General features: G+C 37.5%; 1 protein-coding gene across 5 annotated transcripts in view; it reads right to left on the minus strand.

Moving 5' to 3' along the window:
- Positions 1-13,832: 13,832 nt before the first annotated feature.
- EPHB1 (EPH receptor B1) overlaps positions 13,833-23,322 on the minus strand; it is a 700,554-nt gene continuing 691,064 nt past the window's right edge. For 2 of the 5 annotated variants that reach the window (XM_072613594.1, XM_072613596.1), the window contains exons 14-17: positions 20,487-20,680; positions 18,835-18,990; positions 15,212-15,340; positions 13,833-14,789 (exon numbers count right to left, since the gene is read on the minus strand). In XM_072613594.1, the coding sequence (XP_072469695.1) occupies positions 15,232-15,340; positions 18,835-18,990; positions 20,487-20,680 (459 nt within the window). In that variant the 3' untranslated portion in view covers positions 13,833-14,789; positions 15,212-15,231. The remainder of the gene's footprint in view (positions 14,790-15,211; positions 15,341-18,834; positions 18,991-20,486; positions 20,681-23,322) is intronic. The other 3 variants (XM_072613591.1, XM_072613595.1, XM_072613592.1) reach the window with 2 other exon arrangements.

Below are 23,322 nucleotides of genomic sequence, written 5' to 3' on the forward strand. Positions count from 1 at the left end.
GTGTGTGTGTGTGTGTGTGTGTGTGTGTGTGTGTGTGTGTGTGGCCTGGGTTTCAAGCCTGTAACATTTCCATATAGCTCTCTTCATTGGTGAAAAGAATGATGACTCCACATTGTGTGCCTATGTGTGGAGCAGAGTTTCTTGATTCCATCTTCAAAAGAGGATATGTATAGTGCCAGACTCTCCTCTTTCTCCTTGGGGAAAGAGACACAGACTTTGAGAAGCAAATATTTAAGACAAAAATCCCCACCATATCCCTAATTTCTAGATTACCTTCCTTCAGTCTCTTGGGGATTTTTTCCTTAGGTGAAATCAGGGTCTCTCTTAGTCAAGCTGCAATAGCTCACTCCTAGTGAGAGAGCTCAATCACTTTTTGTATTTTCCAGTATATTGTAATCTGCAAAACTCTTTGATTAGATTCGAAACCTACTTGGAAACTCAAACCACCTGGGCATGTCCTGTGTCTGAATGCCTGAGACTCTCCCTCCCTTCTAGAGATGGTAGAAGAGTGGATATTGGAGGGCTCTTCACAGATCTACTTTTCAAGGATGACTGCTTTTCTGGGCTTCATCATCTCCAGAAACTCATGATTCTGCAAAATCAAATTGCCTCAGAAATTCACATCTACTCAGATAATTTCCTTTCACCTGCTGCATGACTTTATGCCACCATACTTGATAATGCATACTCCCCTTGCCAATTTCCTTTCTTTTGTGTGCATCTTCCATTAGATAGTGAACTCCTTGAGTATGATAATTGTTCTTTGCCTTTCTTTGTATCCCTAGCACAGTGCTTGGCATATTGTAGGCATTTAATAAATGTCTATTGACACTGACTCTCTGGCTCTGAATTCTGTTCAACATTTGTATGGGCAAATGGGTTTACTCACTATTCATTGCATGTGATAGTCTTTTATTTAAATAGAAGGAAAGGAGTCAAGCTTGTGGTTGTAAGGCTGGAGCACTTGCTTCCCTTTAAGGGATAGAGGTAAGGGTAATGGCTTGAACTGAAAATTAATTTTTCTTAATTTGTAGTACATCATTCTCTCTTCTTAGCCTTTAGACCATCAATATTTAGGGGGACAGATAGAGATAATTCTAATCTAGTATTCTCTCTTTTAGAGGAGAACAGTGTGGCCCCTTCTATTCCCTTCCAGGTAAGAATCAACGTCTCCCTTGGAGAGAGGTGAGCAAGATTCCAGAAATATCTCTCAATGTTTTCCCCAGCCACAGTCAGAAAACTCATCTTTCTCTTTCTTTGTCTGTCTGTTCATCTCTCTCTTGTCTCTCCCTCCTCCCCGCTTCTCTCTTTCCCTTCTCACTTTTTCTTTCTCCTCTCTCCTTCTCTCCCCACTCTCTCCACTCTTACTGCCTCTGTCCAGGTATAGTCTCTCTCCTGGGTTTCAGTACATTACCGATTGTTTATTGGGTATTTCACACTGGATGTCTTAGAGAAAACTCAACATGAGGTTAAATGTTATGAATGTGTAGGATGAATTACTGGACTTCAAACTCCATTAGACCAATGGCCATGTCTTATTCAACCTCTGGATGCTTGTTAAATTGTATGGATCAAATAATAAAAATTTTTTGCTTTCCTTCAGCAATGCTTAGTAGACTAAAAGGAATAGAAAAAGTAGAAAAAAATTAACAATAAATGTTCCAAATGAAGTCATTATATTTATTCATTTTGAGATAAATTTTGTTTTAAGAGATTATTTCTTGAAAGTTATGTTCTTGTCAAGAAAAAGGTTCTTTTCCAGTGACCCTTGTCTGCTCCCTAGCCTTGCATTCACTCCCCAGACTCCTTCTGCCAGGAATTATCCCCACCATGCCTAAGGCCAGGTTCACTAAGAATGAGTTCTCACCAGAATGATAGGAGCACAAAGTAGCTGAGCCCAAGGCAGCAAGATGCTTAGGCATCAAAATCCTGCCTTTGTTGCAGGCACCCCATGCTGCCTTGCTGTTCTGTGACTATTCCTTCATTTCTTACACGCTTCCTTTCCTCTCCTCCCTTAGCCTATGTAGATCTCCTGGCTGATGACTATCTGCATGGACATTAGCTATCCCCTGATGTTTTGCTCTGTCCTCTTTATGGATTCTTGATTTATGTTGCATCGTCAACCTCTGGTTTATTACTGTCTAGACCCTTGAATTTATCATGGGCCTTGCTTTTCATCCTGGCATACCTTTTGCTCCCTATGTCCCAATGCTTTCCACAATCTATATGCTTTCCTATTTAATATTACTATGCTTGGCTGTTTATATGAGATTTTTATTTTTATTTTTAAAGTGCAAGTGGAAATTTATGCCATTTTAAAATTATCCATGCACAGGCTAAAAGCTGGTTGTTCTTCTCATATGACCAATACATAAATACTATCAGTAGTCAGGTAGCAAGGTATTCCAATTTTATCCCAACAGTACTAACTAAAAGGAAATAAACAACATTTTAGTGATAGCTCAGTCACATTTATATGGCTCTTTAAAGTTTGTAAAGCACTTCGCATATATCTCATTTGATCCTGACAGTAATCCCCTGGAATCAATTATATCAGTAGTGTATTTAACAGATAAGCAAACTGAGTCTGACCTCTCGGTCAAGTAACTTATAAAGGAAATATGACTAGTAAGTGTCTGAAGTAGGACCCCGTTTCTTGTTAATTAATTTAACCATCACTCTTTCCTCTTAGCCATACGTTTTTGAATGCTGGACTCCCAAGTAAAAATATCATGAACAACAAATCTCACAAGGGAAGAGAGGAATGAGTCAAATATAACCTCAAAGGTAGAACGTTGGTGACTTTGGGAAAGATACTGTGAAATTTGGAGAGGAAGTTTTCTTTTCTTTTTTAGGGGAAATTTATATGTTTGATTTTAGATGTGTTGAGTTTGAGCTGATAGTAGACTATGCAATGCAGTTCAGTGGTAGAGAGTGTAGTTGGCTGAATATGAAGTCAGGAAGACCCAAGATTAAATTTTTGTCTGTCTGAGACCCTAGCCAAGTGACTCTGGGTAAGTGTCTTAACCTAGCTGAGTCTCAGTTTCCTGATCTGTAAAATGGAGGTAATCATAGAACCATCCTTACAAGATGGTTGTGAGGATCAAATGAAATGATTTTTGTAAAGTACCTTGCAGACCTTAAAGTAATATGGGACTTGATGCAGTAACCCAGTCAAAGCCTCTCTACATTCACCTCTAAATAAAATTAAAATACCTAACGTTTAATCATGGATCAGTAGAGCCGATAAAAAATTGGAGTGAGATATTTTTCCTGCCCAAGACATTTTAGGAGCTCAGGAGGAGAGAACTGTTGCTCTGGGGTAGGAGAAAGCCCATGTGGAAGCAGTGGGAGCTCTTAACCCAGGGATGGTAAGGGAGGTCAGACAACTGTTCAGAAAGAGATCACAGGGGCCTGAACTGATACTGGGAGCAGGACTCATAGCTATTGGGCAACTCTACTGCCTATACCCAATTCTGATTCACACTTGTAAGGTGGAGAGGAGTACTGGTGGTCAGTCATGAGAGTACTGGGATCCTGGTCTCAGTTCTAAGATCAACAAGAACACCAGTGCTTCAGCTACAGGGAGCAGGGATTCTTTCTGGGTAAAAATCAGTGTACAAACCAGGAGAGCAGAGACTACACCTCTCCCAGGATCACATTATCTTGGAAGTATCAAAAACTTACAAACACCCAGAAATAGCTCTGAAAACAGCAGCACAAAAGGGCCTGAAGCTTGAGACAATGCCTCCCCACCCCAGGTGAGGAGAGATGAACTTCAGCATAAAGTTCAAAGTCAACAGGCAGAGCCGAGATGGTGGAGTAAAGGCAGGAACGGGCCTGAACTCTCTCCTAAATCCCTCCAAATACCTTTAAATAATGACTCTAAACAATTCTGGAGCAGTAGACCTCACAAAAAGATAGAGTGAAACAAATTTTCCAGAGAAAGCGTGGAAGGGCAGGAGAAAAGGTCTGCTGTACCAGGGTAAAAGTAGAGCACAGTCTAGCTCAGACTGCACCAGTGCAGACTGGCCCCAGCAAACCAGGAGCAGGCTTTGGGAGCCACTGAATCAGCAGCCACAGTGGCTACTTCTATATCTCACAGATAGTCAAACAACTAGTCAGAAGGTAATTACAGGAGTCTCTTTGCTAGCACTGAGACAGGACTCTGTGGCTTCATCCATACTTGGATTAGGGTCACAATTCTAAGTGATAATCCCAGGACCATTAGCACAGCAGAGCTTGTGGCCACAGAGGAGGAGAAATGCTCCTCACAGTTCTAAGTCAGAGAATAGTGTTTTGGTGTCTCACAGACCAGAGCACAGGCCAGGAGAAGAATAAATACCTCTCCTTAGAGCATACCACCTTGGAATAACTGAAAATTTATAGGATCCTAGAAGTATCTCTGAAGATGTAATGGCAAGTAAACTTAGGATCTTTTGCTGTTTTTGTTTTATCATAATCAAGCGCCTGATTGAATCTTGCCTTTACCAATCAAGAGTCTTTACTAGAAGTAAAGTACAGAAACTAGAGTTTAACTAGAAACCATATATGTATTTGTATTTTTAATGTTATTAAAGATCTTCTGCATCCATTAATGGGCCTCCCCATTAAGGGGAGGTTGATTAGGGAAGATTTTTAGAAACACCCACAGCGTGTGTTAATGAGACACTGAGTCTCAAGGATTGAGATGCACTCTGGCTCTGAAAAAGGTATAAATACTCTGAGGGTGAGGTTTTACTTTGGGGCTTAGTTTTTGGTAAGAAGGTTTGCGTGCCAGATGAGGACTCTGAGAAGCCACTAAGGTGTCCCCTGGCTTTGAGAACCCAGATGTCATGTTTTCCTCTCTGGTAATGATGGTCAGACAGCTGTACCTGTCTGTTGAATTGTGGTCAGGCAGAAGAAGCCACGTCTGTTGATTACTTTGGGGCTCACTGACTGGAAGTGTTTATTTGGCCAGATGAGGACTCTGGGAAGATGCTAAGGAGTCCCTCAGCTTTGAAAACCAAGATGTCATGCTTTTCTCTGGTAATGATGATCAGACAGTTGGGATCCAATTATCTGTTGAATTCAGACAGAGGAAGCCATGTCTGTTGATCTTTTGATTTCCCTGTATTTTCTTTGAAATTCAGGGTGCTGACTCCCTGAACTAACTGAATGATATATGTACTTGGTTAAAGGAATGATACATGTGTTTGATTAAAGTGATTGTTTACCCCTCAAAGGCTGCTTTTTATGAATGCAGATCTAAGAACCTATGACAGCAGACCTCCTCCTGTGTATGTTTTGGATGCTTATTACCACAGAAGACAGCTGTACAAACCCCCTGAAGGAAGTAGAGCCTGGTAATATAAGAAAGCAACAGAAAAAATTTTGACCGCAGAAAATTATTACAATGACAAGGACGATCAAAACACAAGAAAAATACAAACTCACCACAGAAGAGATCAAAAAGGATTTTGAAAATCAAGTAAGAGAGGTAAAAGAAAAATTTGGAAGAGAAATGAGAGTGATGCAAGAAAATCATGAAAAACAAGTCAATAGCTTGGAAAAGGAGACACGTGCAAAAAAATACTGAAGAAAATAGCACCTTAAAGAACAGATCAGGTCATTAAAAAACAGAATTGGCCAAATGCAAAAGGAAGTCCAAAAGTTCACTGAAGAAATCAGTTCCCTAAAAATTAGGACTGAGCAAATGGAAACTAATGAGCTTCTGAGAAATCAAGAAACAGTAAAATAAAACCAAAAGAACGAAAAAAAGAAGACAATGAGAAATATCTCATTGGAAAAAACAACTGATCTGGGAAATAGATCCAGGAGAGATACTTTTTAAAATTATTGGACTTCCTGAAAGCCACGACAAAAAAAAAAAAGGGTCTAGACATCATCTTTCAAGAAATTATCAAGGGAAACTGTCCTGATATTCTATGGTAAAATATAAATGGAAAGAAATCACTGATAATCTCCTAAAAGAGATACTGAAATGAAAACTTCCAGGATTACTGTAGCCAAATTTCAGAGTTCCAAGGTCAAGAAGAAAATATTACAAAGAGACAGAAACAGTTCAAGTATGGTGGAGCTATAGTCAAGATAACACAAAATTTAGCAGTTTCTACATTAAATAATCAGAGAGCTTGGAATATGATATTCCAAAGGGCAAAGGAGCAAGGACTACAACCAAGAATCACCTACCCAGTAAAAATGAGTATAATCCTTCAGGGGAAAAATAGACTTTTAGTGAAAGAGAGGACTTTCAAGAATTCTTAATAGAAAGACCAGATTTGAATAGAAAGTTTGATTTTCAAATACAAGACTCAAGAGAAGCATAAAAAGGTAAACAGGAGAGAGAAATCATAAAGGACTTAATAAGATTAAACTGTTTACATTCCTACATGGGAAAATGATCCTTGTGACTCATAAGAACTTTCTCATTATTGGGGAAGGTAGAAGGAGTATATAGAGATAAAGGTCACAGGTGTGAGTTGATAATGAAGGGATGATATCTTAAAAAAAAGTAAAAATTAAGGGATGAGAGTGTAATCCATTATGAGAAAGGGAAAGGGAGAGGGAGAATAGAGTAAATTATCTGACATAAAAGAGAAAGCTTTTACAATGGAGGGGAAGAGAGGGCAGGTAAGGGGGAGTGAGTGAACTTTACTCTCATTAAGAAGTGGCTCCAAGAGAGACTAACATATTCACTCAATTGGATATAGAAATCTATCTTACCCTACAGGAAACTAGGAGGGGAAGAGGTAACGGGTACGTGTGATAGATAGTCAGAAACAAAACACTTTTGAGAGCAGACAGTGTGAAAGGAGATAGAGAATAGAATATATAGGTGGGAGTAGGATGGAGGGAAATACAGTTAGCCATAGTAACTGTGAAAAAAAATTTGAAGCAAGTTTCTTTGCTAAAGACCTCATTTCTCAAATTTATGCAAAATTGAGTCAAATTTATAAAAGTAAGAGCCATTCACCAATTGATAAATGATCAAAATATATGAAAAGTTTTCAAATGAAGTAACCAAAGCTATCTATAGCCATAGGATAAAAAAATGCTTAACTCAGTATTGATTAGAGAAATCCAAATTAAAATAATTCTAAGATACTACCTCATACCTCCTAGGTTGACTAATAGGGAAGGAAAGGAAAATGACAAATGGTGGAAGGGATGTGGGGAAAATGGGACATTAATGCACTGTTGGTGGAATTGTGAACTGACTAAACCATTCTAAAGAGCAATTTGTAACTATGCTCAAAAGGCATAATCCATATCATCCATAATCTAAATCATCTATACCCTTTGACTTAGCAATAGCACTACTAGGTCTGTATCCAAAAGAGATTTTAAAAAATAGAAAAAAAAGGACTTATGTGTGTAAAACTTTTATAGCAGTTCTTTTCTTGTGGAAAAGAATTGGAAATTGAGGGAATGCCCATCAACTGGGAATGGCTGAACAAAAGGTATGCAACTGTGATGCAATACTATTGTGCTATGGGAAATGATGTGCAGGAGGCTCTCAGAAAAGCCTGAAGAAACTGGCATGAGCTGATGCAAAATGAAATGTACTATGTACAAAGTAACAACAATATTGTAAGATGATCAACTGTGAATGACAACCATTCTAAGCAATACATCAATCCAATACATCTAATCCAATATATCAATCAATCTCAAGGACCTATGATGAAAAATGTTATCCATTCCCAGAAAAAGAACTGATGGTTCTCAAAGAACAGATTGAAGCATACATTTTTTTTTTTTACTTTTTTGAGGGTTATTTTTTGACTATGTTTTCTTTCATAACATGACCATTATAGAAATGTTTTTCATGACTACACATGTATAACTTATATTGAATTTCTTGCTTTCTAATTGAGGGGTCATAGAGAGGGAGGAAGGGAGAGAATTTTGAACTTCAAGTTTTAAAAATGAATGTTAATTTTTTTACATGTAACTAGGGGAGAATAAAATATTAAGTAAAATTAACTCTCTAAGCTACACTATTAGGCAAAAAAGTTTGAAGTCAAGAAAGAGACTGGGAAAATGAACAAAGATCGAAAAACAAAAACTTGACCCTGAAAAGCTACTATGGTGACAGGAAACATAAACATAAACTCAGAAGAAGAAACAATGTGAAAACTATGAACAAAGCCTCAGAAAGATGCCAAGTGAATATAAGCTCAACATGAATTCCTTGAAGAGGTAAAGAAAGATATAATAACAGTAGAGGAAAAACTGGTTAAGGAAATGAGAGAGATTCAAGAACATCATGACAAAAGAATTAACAGCTTGGTAAAAGAGGCACAAAAATTCTCTAAAGAGAATAATGCCTTAAATATGGAATTTGTCAAATGGTTAAAGAGCAAAGCAAATTTGCTGAAGAAAACAACTCCTTACAAAGCAGAATTAGCCAAATGAAGAAAGAGGTACAAACCTCCCTAAAAATTAGAATCAGACAAGTAGAAGCTAATGACTCAACGAGACATCAAGAAATGATGAAACAAAGTCAAAAGAATAAATAAAAAGAAGAAAATGTAAGTATCTCTTAAAAACTGACCTGTAAAATAAACTGAAGAGCGATAACTTAAAACTTACTGGATTATCTAAAAGTCATGATCAATCACATTTCAAGAAACTGTCAAGAAAACTGCTCGGATATCTTCAAACCAGAGGGTAAAATAGAAATTGAAAGAATTCACTGATCATCTATTGAGATTCCAAAATGAAAACTCACAGGAACATTACAGCCAAATTCCAGAGCTCCAGAGTCAAGGAGAAAATATTGCAAGCATCCAGAAAGAAACAACTTAAGTACTGTGGAACTACAGTCAGGTAGCACAAGATTTAACAGCTTCTGCATTAAAGGAGTGGAGGGATTGGAATATGATGCTCCAGAAGGCAAAGGAGCTAGTATAGCAACCAAGGGAAACTGATCCAGCAAAACTGAGTATAGCCCATCAGGGGGAAAATGTATATTTAAAAAGATAGGGGATTGTTAAGCATTCCTGAACTGAATAGAAGACTTGACATTCAAACACAAGACTTAAGAGATACATAAAAAGGTAAATGTGAGAGAGAAATCACAAGGAACTAAAAGAAAAGCTCAACTAAAAGGTTTATATTCCTACATGGGAAGATGACATATACATAATCCTAAGAACTTTATCATCATTAGGACAGTTAGAAGGAATCTACACAGATTTAGGGCATATCTCTGAGTTGATCATGTTGGGATGATCTCAAAAAATTAAAAGGTGAGAAAGAGGGATACACTGGGAGAAGAGAGAAGAAAAGGAAGAATAAGGACAAATGTCTCACATAAAAGAGGCATGCAAGAAAGGGGAAAAGTGATGGGCAATGCTTGAACCACAGTCTCACTGGAATTGGTACAAAGAGGGAAGAATATATGCATATACATATACATATGCATATACATACATAATTACTGTGTGTATACTCAGACATATATGTATGAATACATATATATGCATACACATATATTCAGCTGGATATAGAAAACTATATTACCTAATTGGGAAGTAGAGGGACAAGCGGATAAGAGAAGGCAGGGAGTGGGGGAGGGTAATAAAAGAGAGGGTGGATTTAGAGGAGCAATGGTCAGAAGCAAAACAGACTTTTGAGAAGGGACAGGGTAAAAAGAGAGAGAAGGAAGTAGAAATGAACATTGGAGAGAGGGAAATACACAGTTAGTAATCATAATCATGATTGTGAATGGAATGAACTCACCCATAAAATAATAGCATATGGCAGAATGGATTAGAAAGCAGAATCCAACAACATATTGCTTACAAGAGACACAGTTGAAACAAAAAGATACACAGAGTTAAAATAAGAGGCTAGATTAGATCTATTATGCTTCTGCTAATATAAAAAAGTCAGGGGTAGCAATCATGATCTCCAGCAAAGCAAAAGCAAAAACAGACCTAATTTAAAAATATAATCAGGGAAACTACAGTTTTTCTTAAAGGTGCCATAGACAATGAAGATATATATATTATATATATATATATATATATATATATATATGTATATATATACATATACATATATACACATATATGTATGTATACACATATACATACATATATGTGTATATATATAATACATATACATGTAATACAGCAAGTTTATCTGAAAAAGGACCATTTCTCAACAAACAACTAAGTCAAGTTTATACAAATAAATTTATACAAATTTATCACTTCCCAAATGATAAATGGTCAAAAGATATGAATAGAAAGTTTTCAGAAGAAATCACATCTATTAGTAGTCACAGAAAAAAATGCTCTAAATAATTATTAATTAGAGGAATATAAATTAAAATAACTCTGAAGTATCACTTCACACCTATCAGATTGGCTAACATGACAGAAAAGGAAAATGCCAAATACTGTAGGGGATGTGGTACACTAATGTACTATATTTGTGGAATTGTGAACTGATCCAATCATTCTGGAGAGCAATTTGGAACTTTGCCCAATGGCTACAAAACTGTGCATACTCTTTGATTTAGCAATACAACTGCTGGGTCTAATATCCCAAAGGGATTAAAGAAAAAGTAAAAGGATGTATATGTACAAAAGTATGTATAGCAGCTCTTTTTTATGGATGAAGAATTGGCAGTTGAAGGGATATCCATCAATTGGGAAATGACTGAACAATTTGTGATACATGATTGTGATGGAATACTACTGTGCTATAAGAAATGATGATCAGGTCGCTTTCAGAAAAACCTGGTAAGATCTATATGAATGGATGTAGAGTGAAGTGAGCAGAAGCAAGGGATCAGAGAAATAGCAATTTTGTGATGATGATGATGGTGATCAACTGTGAACAGCTCAGATAGCCTGATCAATACAATGACACAAGAAAATCCTGAAGGACCCTATCCACCTACAGAGAGAAAGAACTAATGAACTCTGAGCACAAATTGAAGTATGATTTTTTCATTTTATTTTTCTTGCTTTTTTGTGAATGGCTAATATGAAATTATGTTTTGTATGTTTTTACATGTATAATTGATACCATATTACTTTCTCAGTAGGTAAGAGAGGGATTGAAGGGAGGAAAAGAATTTAGAACTCAATATTTTTTAAAAAGGACATTAAAAATAAGTGATAAATTTGAAGAATGACAAAGTTCTTAACGTTAAAAAATGTTTCATGTTTTAGCTATTATTACTAATAAAGGGGAGTAAAATAGAATAGTAGACAGAAAGCTGGATTTAGAGTCAAGATGAACTCAACTTCCTTTCTGGACACTGACTAGCTGTGTGATCCTGGGTAAGCCACGTAACCTTCAACCTCAGTTTCCTCCTCAGCCACAGGGGAGTAATAATAGCACCTATTTCACAGGAATGTTGTGAAGATTGAATAACATAACATGAATTAGGTACTTTGCAAATCTGACAGCTACTATTATTATGAATGTATAAATGTAAACTTTATCAAGAAGTTGTAGATGTAACATGATCTTCAGTGGAAGTATAGGATTGGAAAAATAGGTTTGGGAGTCATCTAGAGAGAGGTAATGACTTTAGATGAATGAATTAGCTCTCTGAGGGAGAGAGTGGTATCAGTAAAAAGCAAACAAACAAAACACAAGACTGAGATCTAAACCATTAATTCCCCACCACACTCCCAAACACAAACACAGTTAAAGTGTGGGAGTAAGAAAAAGAAAAAAAACAGCAAAGAAAAATGGAATCTAGTTAATTCCAGTGGCCTCATAATAATCTTCATATTTTTAAAAAATTTTCTCAGGTGTTCTCTATAGGGTATGACTCTCTTTGTTATCTAGAAACTTGAATGTCTATAAACTCTAAAGCTCCATATCCAATAAATTTTCTCTTCATCTATTTACTCCTTTCCCCCCTTATTATTTCATTCCTTTTCCCATGGGAATATTGAAGAAGTGGAGGGTGGGATGGGGTGGGGGCAGACTAGGAGTTTGGGATTTACCCTCTAGGACCCCAGAATATTCTTTACTCTTACGACTTCTAGCCCAATGGCCTAAAAAGTCAAATATTTCCCACCTTCTTCCCTATGATTCAAATAAACCTTCAATACAATCATGGCACATTTGATTCTTAATAGTTTGATATCTTTACAGGAATGAATATCTGTTTATACTAAGAGCACTGCTGGCCTCTGTATTGTGAAGTTATTGTATCAGTTGACAACCATATACTCAATTCTTCAAGCTCTTGGTCCTTAAGTACATTCAACAATTAGGGCTACACATAGACCTGATTAAACTTCAGGGACTTGACATTAGCTTGACACAGCTGGTGATGAGGAGCTTGCCTTTGTTGCATGCAGCTACCCTGAAAATGTGGTTAGTGCTAGACTGAGTTAAAGTGAAGGATATTAAACAAGATGGAGATAAAGCCAACCTATGGGTTACTCCCATAGCTTGAATATACCTGAGAGTGGTTGGATTCTTTTGTTGCTACTCCAATATCAGAAGGTTACCATAACAGGTTCCACGCTGACACATCTTTGCACAAAGACAAAATATGTCATGATTTGTATCCATTACCCAAAAGCTTTCAGTGAATGGCCTGTCGGCACTTGTCAAGGAGAGTATTTAAATGGGTCTGCCATGGGATGAAGGGCAGTAAATAGCACCTCTCTCTCTACCCACTTTGTCATAGTCTCCCCCAGTTGAGGGATGTGCTTCCTCCCATGATTACTGTTCTTATTCCACATTCCTTCTCATCATTTTGAATGTTTTTCTATTCCTGTTGTCTTCTGAAGAAACTAAATTAGAGGAAGAAACCTTGTTTTCTCCTTGAAGCAATCTATCTGCTGCAAAAAAGCTGACAGTTTTCCATTGAGCCCAGTATGGGGACACCAGGGTTAAGAATGCAGCATGATCTATTTAGTGACAAATTAAAATTCATTCCTGTGGAAAATTGAGAGTAGATTAGCAGCATTGCCTGGGCTTGTCAGACACTTCATGGATTGAAGTCTTTGGGGCAATTAGTAAATTGTGCATGGAATTGTCAAGCAATTAATAAGGAAAAATTTGCTTATCTGCCCGATTATTTCCTGGACTGGAAGGGGAAGGGGCTCTCAAAGGGGACTTTGAATCTGATGGGAAGTGTTGTATCTATATTCATTCATTCATTCATTCACTCATTCATTCATCTAAGATTATGTGAAAAGCAAATACTTTAAGGAGAGAAATGCAAATAGTGAAATGATGAATAAGATTATATCTCTAACCTGTGAGTAGGTTTTGATAGGTCTTTTGATCTTTGATAACTAGGAATTTCCCCTCAATAATGAGGGTTTCTGGCACTGAAAATAACACTATTCTAGCCATAATTGTTTATTACACAAGAAATGTGGCAATCCCATAATTCCTTTTAATTATACACCAACACATGCATGTGAGCACCATCATGACATCCACAACTAGAAAGTGTTCTTTAGAGGTATGTTGAATGATTTGGAGTTTTACAAAGGTACCCAAATTGGCTGTTTTGAAAATGGAGTGTATACACTGAAGACAACAATTAGTGCATGTATATATACCAAAGCTGGGCTAATGCATCGGTTTAGTTTGTATATTGGCCAGAGCCTTCTATGAGCTCAGAGTAATGTAGCTTCTTAATTTCTTCTCTTGGCTATGCTAGTGGGAATGTTTCATACAGTGTCCTCCCACTTGAGAGTGACAGGTCAAAGGAAATGTCCTCTCTATCCCATCTAGAGAGCAATTTAATGGGGAAGGTGTTTTTATAGGCTTCCATGGTTACTCAAGTGAAACCCATTGGCACATGGACATACACTCTGACACCATTATATGTAAACCCAGACATGCTTCTGCTCATTTTAATTAGACAGATAAAATTAGCAAGGAGATTAAGGTAAAAGGCAAAATTAAAAATATTTAAATGTTAAGTGGAATTTACAAAAGTGAATTGAGCGATGAGGTACAATAGAGAATAGTGTAAAGAGAAACACAGAAACATATGAACATACCTCTGAAGCCATACAACCTAAGCCAGTATTTAAGACCAAAACCCTTAGGTCCACATGTTAGAAAAGAAGACTCCTTCTTTGCCACCTACCTATATGTTACTGGAATGTTGGAGAATATTCTCCACATACTCTTTTTTTCTCTTCCTTTTCAGTTGCCAGTAATCCAACAGTCAATACTATTCTAGCATGGCCCAAATAAGATCCATTTCAAAGCTCTCCTCTGCTTCCTGTCTCTGAGTTTGCAAGCTATTGTGAGTTTGGTTTCCTTTCTTTTTTTCTCCCCACTCCCAACCCCAATGAAACCAATGGTCCAGCTGGGTCAAACAGAAAGCCAAGTCAACAACCTATGATTGTTCCCGACTTCCTGGGGAGTGATGATGATGATGATGCTGTTGCAGTTCTTGTCTCTTGTTTGTGTCTGTTATGAACAAGCAATGAATCCACAGTCATTTTACAATGCAGACACACACACACACTCGTGTTCACACGCACAGAAACAGGTTTTCTTTTTTTTTTTTCCAATTTGTGGTTTCTTTTTCCTTTTTGCAAAAAATGCAAACAAAAGAAAAACAAGGTTTTCAATTGAAGGTACATCTCTTCTTCAATATGAAGACATTAATTGACTTGGTTTGGATCCCCCATGCAGTGGTCAGCAAAGTCCTTTGGTAACTGACAGAAAGACATCTTGAGATTCAGGCGCTGGACAATTTGTTTGAAGAACCTTCCCCACACAGGTCATGAGCAAAGGGAAATGGATGTGGGAGAAGGGACAGGGGTCTAGGGGAGGAGTACAAAAGGAGAAAAGAAAAGAAAAGTCATTGGTGAAGAAGAATTGAAAATTGTTTTTGTTTCTTCCCTCTACCTCCTTCCCTTTCTTCCTATTGGTTTATGACTCTTGCTCACTGATGGTGGGATTTGAGTCTATTTTTCATTCCCCCAACACACATTAATTTGTCTTCATTTCTTTTTATATACATGATTTTTTACATGTTTATATATATTTGGTTTCCCATGGCATCATAAAGGTACTCCTGTCAATGAGAAATGGAAGTTGCCTGTTAAAAAATCAAGTCCAGTTGACTCTTCATTGGTGGCATTATGATTCTTGGTTGATAAAGCCAACCTCTCCAAAACTTTTCACAGTTTTGTTAACCTTTCTTTCCCCCTTCATCCCTTGTCCCTTTCCCTCCCACTCCTACCCCTCAGAAAATGAGAATTCTCATGCCATTGAGGTTGGAGATTGACTCATCTGTACCCTCATGGAATGAACACTGTTCAGGATCTTCTTCTGATGTCCTGCCAAAGTCACTCCTATTCTCAGAAGATCTCTGGGGGAGGAAAAAGAAACAACAACAACAAAAAACAATTCACTGTAGCTTCATTTATCGATTCAAAAAGCATTTATTACATGCTTACTATGTGCAGGACACCAATCCCCCTGCTCAAAGATTCTACGATCTAGTAGGGAATATAAGACACATAAATAACCACAATGAAAATTAGAATGTCAGTGCTTTAAGCAAGTTTGAATAATATACAATGAAAGCTCATAGGAGTCTGCCTAGGGCCATCTGAAAAGGCTTCGTGGAGTTGGTGGCTTTTGATCTTGGCCTTTAAAAAGTGTGTGTGGAGGGAGGACGGGGAGCAGTTTTCAAGAAGGCATCCTAGGCATAGGGAATGGTGTGAATAAAGGCTGAAATGTTTATAGGAATCATAGGAAGAAGGAGTTTTAAAGTATTAATAATTCAAAGTAAAGTTGAACAGAATGATTTGATTTGAATAAAGATGAATGAAAAATGTCTCCCTTTGCCTTTCTTCTCCATCAAAACACTCCTTCCTTTCTTTCAAAGCAATGCTTGAAACAACTCCTCCATGAAATCTTAACCCAGTTCTTCTGCAGTCATCCTAATTCTCTATAAGGTCTTAGGCATGTGGATGCAGCTCTCATTAGTTATGTATGTTTGGAATTGACTCTAGGTCACGATCAGTTTTCCTCAGTCTATCAAAATATTCTTGTTCAACATAATTTCAGTTTCGAGGACTTTCGGCATTTATTCTAAAACCAAAGTTCTTCATCATTTTTGGGTCATGGACTCCTGGGTAGTTTGCTGAAGCTTATGGAGCTTCAGGATATAACAATTGTTAAATAATTGAAGGAACTGAAGAAATTAATAATGGAAGGAAATGCTAAAATTCAGGTAGAGTTTAGTGAAGTATTGAAGATGTATTTTTTTGCTCATTCAAGTTGCCCCCTTAAAATCCTTCCAGGGACCCCACATGAAAAAGGTTTAAATCCTGTGTTTGAGATTAATCCATTTTCTTATTATCTATTTTAGTTGCAGCAGAGTAATTTGATTGATTTATTCATTAACCCCATCTTTATAGATAGAAACTCCAAATTAAGGGTAAAGCTGAAGATTTTTTTTCTTTCTAGAGAGACATTACACACACACAGACACACACACACATACACACACACATACACATGCACACACACACACACTGCCACCAGGATCCCACTGAGCCTTCCTGTAAAATCAATACTCACATATTGGCATTTTGAGAAATTTGTAAAGGTCAAGTATGCATGCTTCCTTTATATTCTTTCTGACTACTAATTTTCTAGCCCTATTTTGGAAAGGAAGATCCTGAAATTCCAGGAAAGATGTTCCCCAAAATGACTTAATTAGCTAAATTAAAGAGATCCAGTGAAAGTCTCTGCGACTTGACTTCCATTCTGTACTCTGTGTGGAGACCTATACAATTTTCTAAGCATTAACATCAATAAAGCTATTGCTTTATTTGCACTTGTCCGTTGGTAGCTGTCTGGGTGGGTAGGCAAAAGATCAGACTGTAGTCGTGTTTCTTTCAGTAACTAAGTAGAAAAGGTTCTGGAGAATAAACAAGTCTCCAAAATGAAAAACTGTAATTTGCCACAGTCTTCCTAAGGTATGGACCACATGCCCTTCAGATCCCCTAATCACAACTTATTAGACTACTCTCCACAGTTCCCTCCAGATCAAGGAAGGGAAGAAAAGTACTGGACATAATTATTGTTTATTTTTCCCTGCACATATTTTCACCATCTTATTTTACTATGGCAAGGCTACCAATTTCTCCTGAGTTGCAGTTTATTTGGGTCATTGCATATTAATGACTACTAAGAGATTATTATCATTAATCAATATATTCCATATATATAATATATGTATATATAATGCACATATTCATACACACAAACACACATATATGCATACATACATACATATGTGTGTATGTATGTATGTATATGATTTACATTTCTGTGCTTTAACAACCTCTTGCTTAGGGCTTGTTTTCTGTTCAGCTTTTTTTTTCCTCCCAAAATATGCCAAATTCTTTCCAGAGTTTCTATTTCTTACCTGAAAATAAATTCCCTATATATCAACTTCACTTTACACTCAAGTTATTCTTTTTCTTTTTTTCCCTCCTTCAGTTTTTTTGCATGTAGATATTTCCAAATAGAGGAGAGAATTCTTCTGGGGCCAATTATTCTACCCCATCCCCATTGCACTGAAAGTATAGGTTTACCTTCTTTCCCTTAGTGGTCAGAAACAGAAGTGAAAATAAGAAGCAACTCAGTTTCATTGCGGAGTCATTTCCATCCTTGAACCATAGTCTCTGCCAATCATCCTGTGGGGTCCATTTTAGAGCTACAACCTGAGGTGATTGATTTTCAGCCTGTAAGTATTGCATATTTATGTTTTTGTCCTTGATGGCAATTTATAATGGCAGGAGCTGTCTTTTTAGATAATGCCTGGATATGTATCCAAGGTCTATAACAGAGAAATTAAATGAACTCTGATGTTTAGTAGACCCAAGTTTGGAACCACATCCAAACAACCTTTCAAGAGAGAGCAGTGTCCCTGTTATCACTGACAACAGCAATTCTCCAAGAAACAAAGCTGGACCAGGAAAGAAGCTGCCATTGTGCTACTGGGTCCAAGGCAGACCATTAAATAGGGACGTGGTAAATGCTGCATCTTAGGGTTATATTCTTTATGTCTGACAAGTGGGTGAGAAGCTAGAGTTTTTTGGAAGCAGAATTTCAAAGAGTTAGACAGAAAAATGAATGACTTCATGCTGAATGAAATCAGGGGTAAAGGGAATGATAGAATCTTGTCCATTCCTTCTCTAACCTCTCATAAGTGTCTTATGAGACAGACTGCTGGATACATGGCCTCAGGGTAGTCTGACTTTGTGTATTCCATTAGCCATGGAGATTCACCATGATCAAGCAAAGTGAGTCTAGAACATTGGACCAAGCTCCAGGCCATCATCCATATCAACTTTCTTTGATATGATGAACTGTGACCATCAATTATAATAAAACCCTCTTCCCATCCAACAGAAACACTAATTTCATCTATTAGACTATTGTAAGTTTTTAGAAGTGTAAAATTTTATGTAACATCTCTAGACATTTCTTGTATTTTTGAGCACGGTATTAAGATTGTATACTGTCTAGTTTGGTTTAAGTTAGTGGATATCTCTGTTGTTTCCATCTGAAATCTTTCCTTGATGGTTTGAGTTTTAAAACTTGAATGATGGAAAAGAGAATCTCAGGGAATAGGCAAATAATGCGTAAATACAATTCTTAAGTTCTTCCACTTGGCATAGTCTACAGTTTTCCCTTCTACCTTCCCAATATAGGTCACTTCTCCATTTATCAACCAATATATAGAGCTGTGGGGAAAAATGAGGTCACACATAATCAAATCCCAAGTCAAAAGGGATAACTGCATCCTTATTGGATAGGTTGAAGAGCATATGATCTACTTACTCAGATGTCATCTGGGTAACCAGCTGGAGAGAGGTGAACCCAGCAGTTAGGAAACTGTCCCTGTATTGAACCATTTTAATAGCGTTGAGCCAATCATCCACTGAGGTAAAGGCAGTGAAGTCAGGGATGGAACGATCTAACAGGGGCTGAGAAGGCCTGCAATGACAAAAGTAAGCAAAATCTGAGTCAAAGTCATCTGATGATAGATTTCCTAATTTTTTCCCCAAATAACCAGGGTGGTAGTCATTTGCCAAATCTTATGATCCTAATCTGAGGACAGCTAGGTAGTACAATGAATAGAGCGCTGGGCCTGAAGTCAGGAAGATAAGCTTTACAGAATTCAAATCTAACCTCAGACACTTACTAGCTGTATGACCCTGGGCAAGTCACTTAACTCTGTTTCTTTCAGTTTTCTCATCTGTAAAATGAGCTGGAGAAGAAAATGGCAAACCACTCCAGTATCTCTGCCAAGAAAACCCTTAATAGATTTATGAAGTGTCATACAAAACTGAAAAAGGACTGAACCAAAATAGTCCTAACTAGAGATCCCTGTGTTCTTTCCATGCCTTTTATCTACTATTTCATGGAAAACTTATTACTTTACATGGGGCAGCTAGGTGGTGCAGTGGATAGAGCACCAGTGCAGGAGGCAGGAGGACCTGAGTTCAAATCTCACCTCAGACCCTTGACACTCACTAGCTGTGTGACCTTGGGCAAGTCACTTAACCCCAATTGCCTCATCCTGGGTTATCTCCAGTCATCCTGATGAATATCTGGTCACTGGATTCAGATGGCTCTGGAGGAGAAGTGAGACTGGTGACCTGCACAGCCCTCCCTCACTCAAAACAAAGTCAAATGCAAGTCATGTCATCATTTCTCTGACGGTATGATCTTCAACAACAAAGGACAAATGCATACGTTACTTTGCATAATGGGAGAGCTCCAGAAATTGAATACACATTATGAAGAGAAGCATGGCATCATGCTAGATAGACTAACTGCCGTGGAAAAAAACAAGACTTAATTAGAAACTAAAGCAATGTACACATCTAAGAGATTCTCCTAATACTTTTTAACCATTTTACAAGTGGTATACATTTTAATCTAAAGAGAGGAGAGAGAAATAAATAATAGTGTCCATTATGTAGACCTTAGACTTATAAATTACTTTTACATGCATTATCTTATTTGATCTTCACAACTCTTTTGAGAACAAGTATTATAATGTCCATTTTACAGACTGGGAAAGTGAGGTTCAGAGACATAAAATGGCACACAGCAAATAATAGATGGAACCAGTACTCAAACCCAAGTCTTTTGACTTTAAGACCAGTTTTCCACTAGACTACAATGCCTCCCCAAAAAGCTGAGTGAGAAACTGAATGCTCTTCCATTTGCCTTATTCACTAATAAAATCAGTGATTCAATTAGGCCAATCTGAAAGCCAAGGCAACTGGGGTACTGAAAGTTAAATGACTTGCCTAGAGTCATATAGCTAGTTTATGTCAGAATTGGGACTTGAACCCAGGTCTTCCTAATTCAAAGACAGCTTGGTAGCCACTCTAACATGCTGCCTTTTCTTGCATTTGAAATTGCTTTCTTAACTAATTCTCCAAAGGACTTTACCCCCTCAGGGATGCACTGAAACTCACACAGCGGTGATGGTCGCCACAGTCTTGAGACTTGCTGGATTCCGGATCATTTTGTCCAGGGTGTTGACAATCTCTGTAAAGCGTGGTCGGGTATTGCGGTCCTTCTGCCAACAATCTAACATGAGCTGGTGCAGAGCAGCAGGGCAGTCCATGGGTGGGGGCAGTCGGTAGTCCTGCTCAATGGCATTGATGACCTAAAGAGGGGGATAGAGGAGAAGACTCTAGAGTGGCCACCAACATAAGTTCATCCTCACATATGAGTAGGGCTTGCTGGTGTTTAGAAGGATATCAAATGAATTCAGCTCAACAAATATTTATTAAGGGCCTACTATATGCTAGGTATGCTAGATGCTCAATGATCATTGACATAGTATAACATAACATAACATAACATAACATAACATAACATAACATAACATAGTATAATATTACATAATGCAATATATATCATTTTATTTTATTCTCACAACAGCCCTAGAATGCAGATGCTATTATTATCCTCATTTTAGAAATGAAGAAACTGAGACTGAGAGAAGTCCAAAGACTGGTTTTCCAGGTTCACACAACCAGTATCTGAAGTGAGATTTTCAATTCAGGTCTTCCTAACTCTAAGTCAAGGTCTCTCACCTACTGCCCTACCTGGTTGTCTCAAAGTGTAATGGCACTCAAATACTGATGATACAATGCCAAAAAAGCAACAGCCTCTGCTCTCAGGAAGCTTCTACTCTCTCTCCTCATTATGAACTATGGTCACAGTATCCCTTAGTAGTAAAAAAAAAAAATGGGTGTTAGGTAAGCATACCATAGCCCACTAGATTAATATAATTTTATTAAAAACATTTCTTCTCAGTGTAATAATAGCCTTTCACTACTGCATATGGACATGAAGACAGTATATTGAGATCAAGCAATTCACATTTGTATAATGCTTTTATTTGATTTTCTCAGAATTCCTATGAGATGAGTGGTACAAGTATTTTTATGTCCATTTCATAGATGAGTGGACTGAAGCTCAAAGACCTCTGACTGGTCCGCTGTCACTTGCCTAAGAAGTTGAGGTAGACTATTTTGTTGTTGTTTAATAGTATCTGACTCTTCATGATTCTTTATGGGGTTTCTTGGCAAGGATACTAGAGTGGTTTGCCGTTTCCTTCTCCAAAAGAGAGATTCTGTTATATATTTACATTACATATGTAAAATATCCACTTTACAGATGAGGAAACTGAGGCAAACAAGGTTAAGTGACTTGTCCAGGGTCACTCAGCTAGTAAGTGTCTGAGGCCAGATTTGTAAATACAAACAGGGCTTAATGAAAATTTCACAGTGGGATTCCCATAATCTGAATATCTCTCATCATTTCTGTTCCTTTTGCACAATTTTCAAGGCAATCTGTGTTTGGGAGGAAACTAGGAAGTTTTGTCTGCAGACACCAAACATGAAAATGAAAACTAAAAATTTAGTCAATTTAGATGAGTAGTAGAGCATCTTAATGATCCCACCAAACTGACTCATCGATTTCCACTTCTTTTTCAAATAGCACCAGACAGGCAACCAAATGGAGTGAACTTGTCACATAGCCCAGTTGATTTCTGGTCCATTAAGACAGTTGATCTAATCCAACTGAATATCCTCTCAGGCACCCATGTATGCTTTTTAATTGGCCCATGACTTCCTTTGATTGACAGACTGACATATGTCGTTCAGACTTGGATTCTCTGAGTCTGAAGGGGGTGTTCCATTACTCTTTGCATGTTTTTGACTTAAAGAACTTAAACTTCTCTTGTTTGGGTCCTTGATTCCATATCCCTATAAAAGAAGAGTTATTCACTCAGGGATATGCTGGAGTCAGCTCTAACCAGATTTAGGCTTGAGAGAACAACTTACGTTTTCCGTGTACCTCAGAAACCAGCAATTGCTACAAATGAGGACTTGATTAAATATCATAGTGATTGTCTACATTGAAGAAAGCTTTCATAATGCAGATTAAACTAAAAGTATGCATGTACACATTTCTTTCCCCCCCCCCACAACTGGTTGTTAAACATTTCCTAGCTTATCGCTGTTTTGCAGAATTGTTTAAGCTAAACAAGAATGTAGCGAAAGGCTGAGGAATAGTCATCACCAGACTGGAGATTCAGTGACTGAGGATATCATAATAAAAACTGTCATTCATGTAGTGCTTTCAGATTTCCAAAGTTTACATCTGTTATTTAAGTCTTACAATACCCCTGTGTTCAATACCTCTTTTCTCTCTGAAATGGCAAAGCAACAAGGTTCATTTGTTATTCAGCCATTTAGTGACATACCACTCTTCATGACCTCATTTAGGGTTTTATTGGCAAAGATATTGGAATGGTCTGCCATTTCCTTCTGCAGCTTATTTTACAGATTAGGAAACCGAGGTAAACAGGGTAAAGTGACTTGCTCAGGGTTACACCACTAATAAGAGTCTGAGGCCAGATTTGAACTCTGGAAGATGAGTCTTCCTGACTCCCAGCCTGGCGATCTAATTCACTACACGACCCAGATGCTTTCACAGCTGGTGGATGGCATAGTGAGTTGCTCACTTTCTTTCAGAGATTCAAGGAATGAGAATGCCTTAGGAGGAGCCCACAGTTCTTTCTCCCATTGCAATTAAGTCATTAAGTTGTTATTATTTGAAATAACTTTCTTGGAGGATTTAATGTTCTTTAAGTTAAAGACAAGATATGTTTGTTAATTAACACTGCAAAATATTTTATCTGTTTAGGCCTTCAATGACTACAACCAAGATGTGAGCAAGGAACATCTGACTGAGAACTGGAAGACATGGGTTCTGTTCAATCACGTCATCTAC

The sequence above is a fragment of the Notamacropus eugenii genome, chromosome 5, assembly GCF_028372415.1.
Source record: "Notamacropus eugenii isolate mMacEug1 chromosome 5, mMacEug1.pri_v2, whole genome shotgun sequence".
Classification (NCBI taxonomy): domain Eukaryota; kingdom Metazoa; phylum Chordata; class Mammalia; order Diprotodontia; family Macropodidae; genus Notamacropus; species Notamacropus eugenii.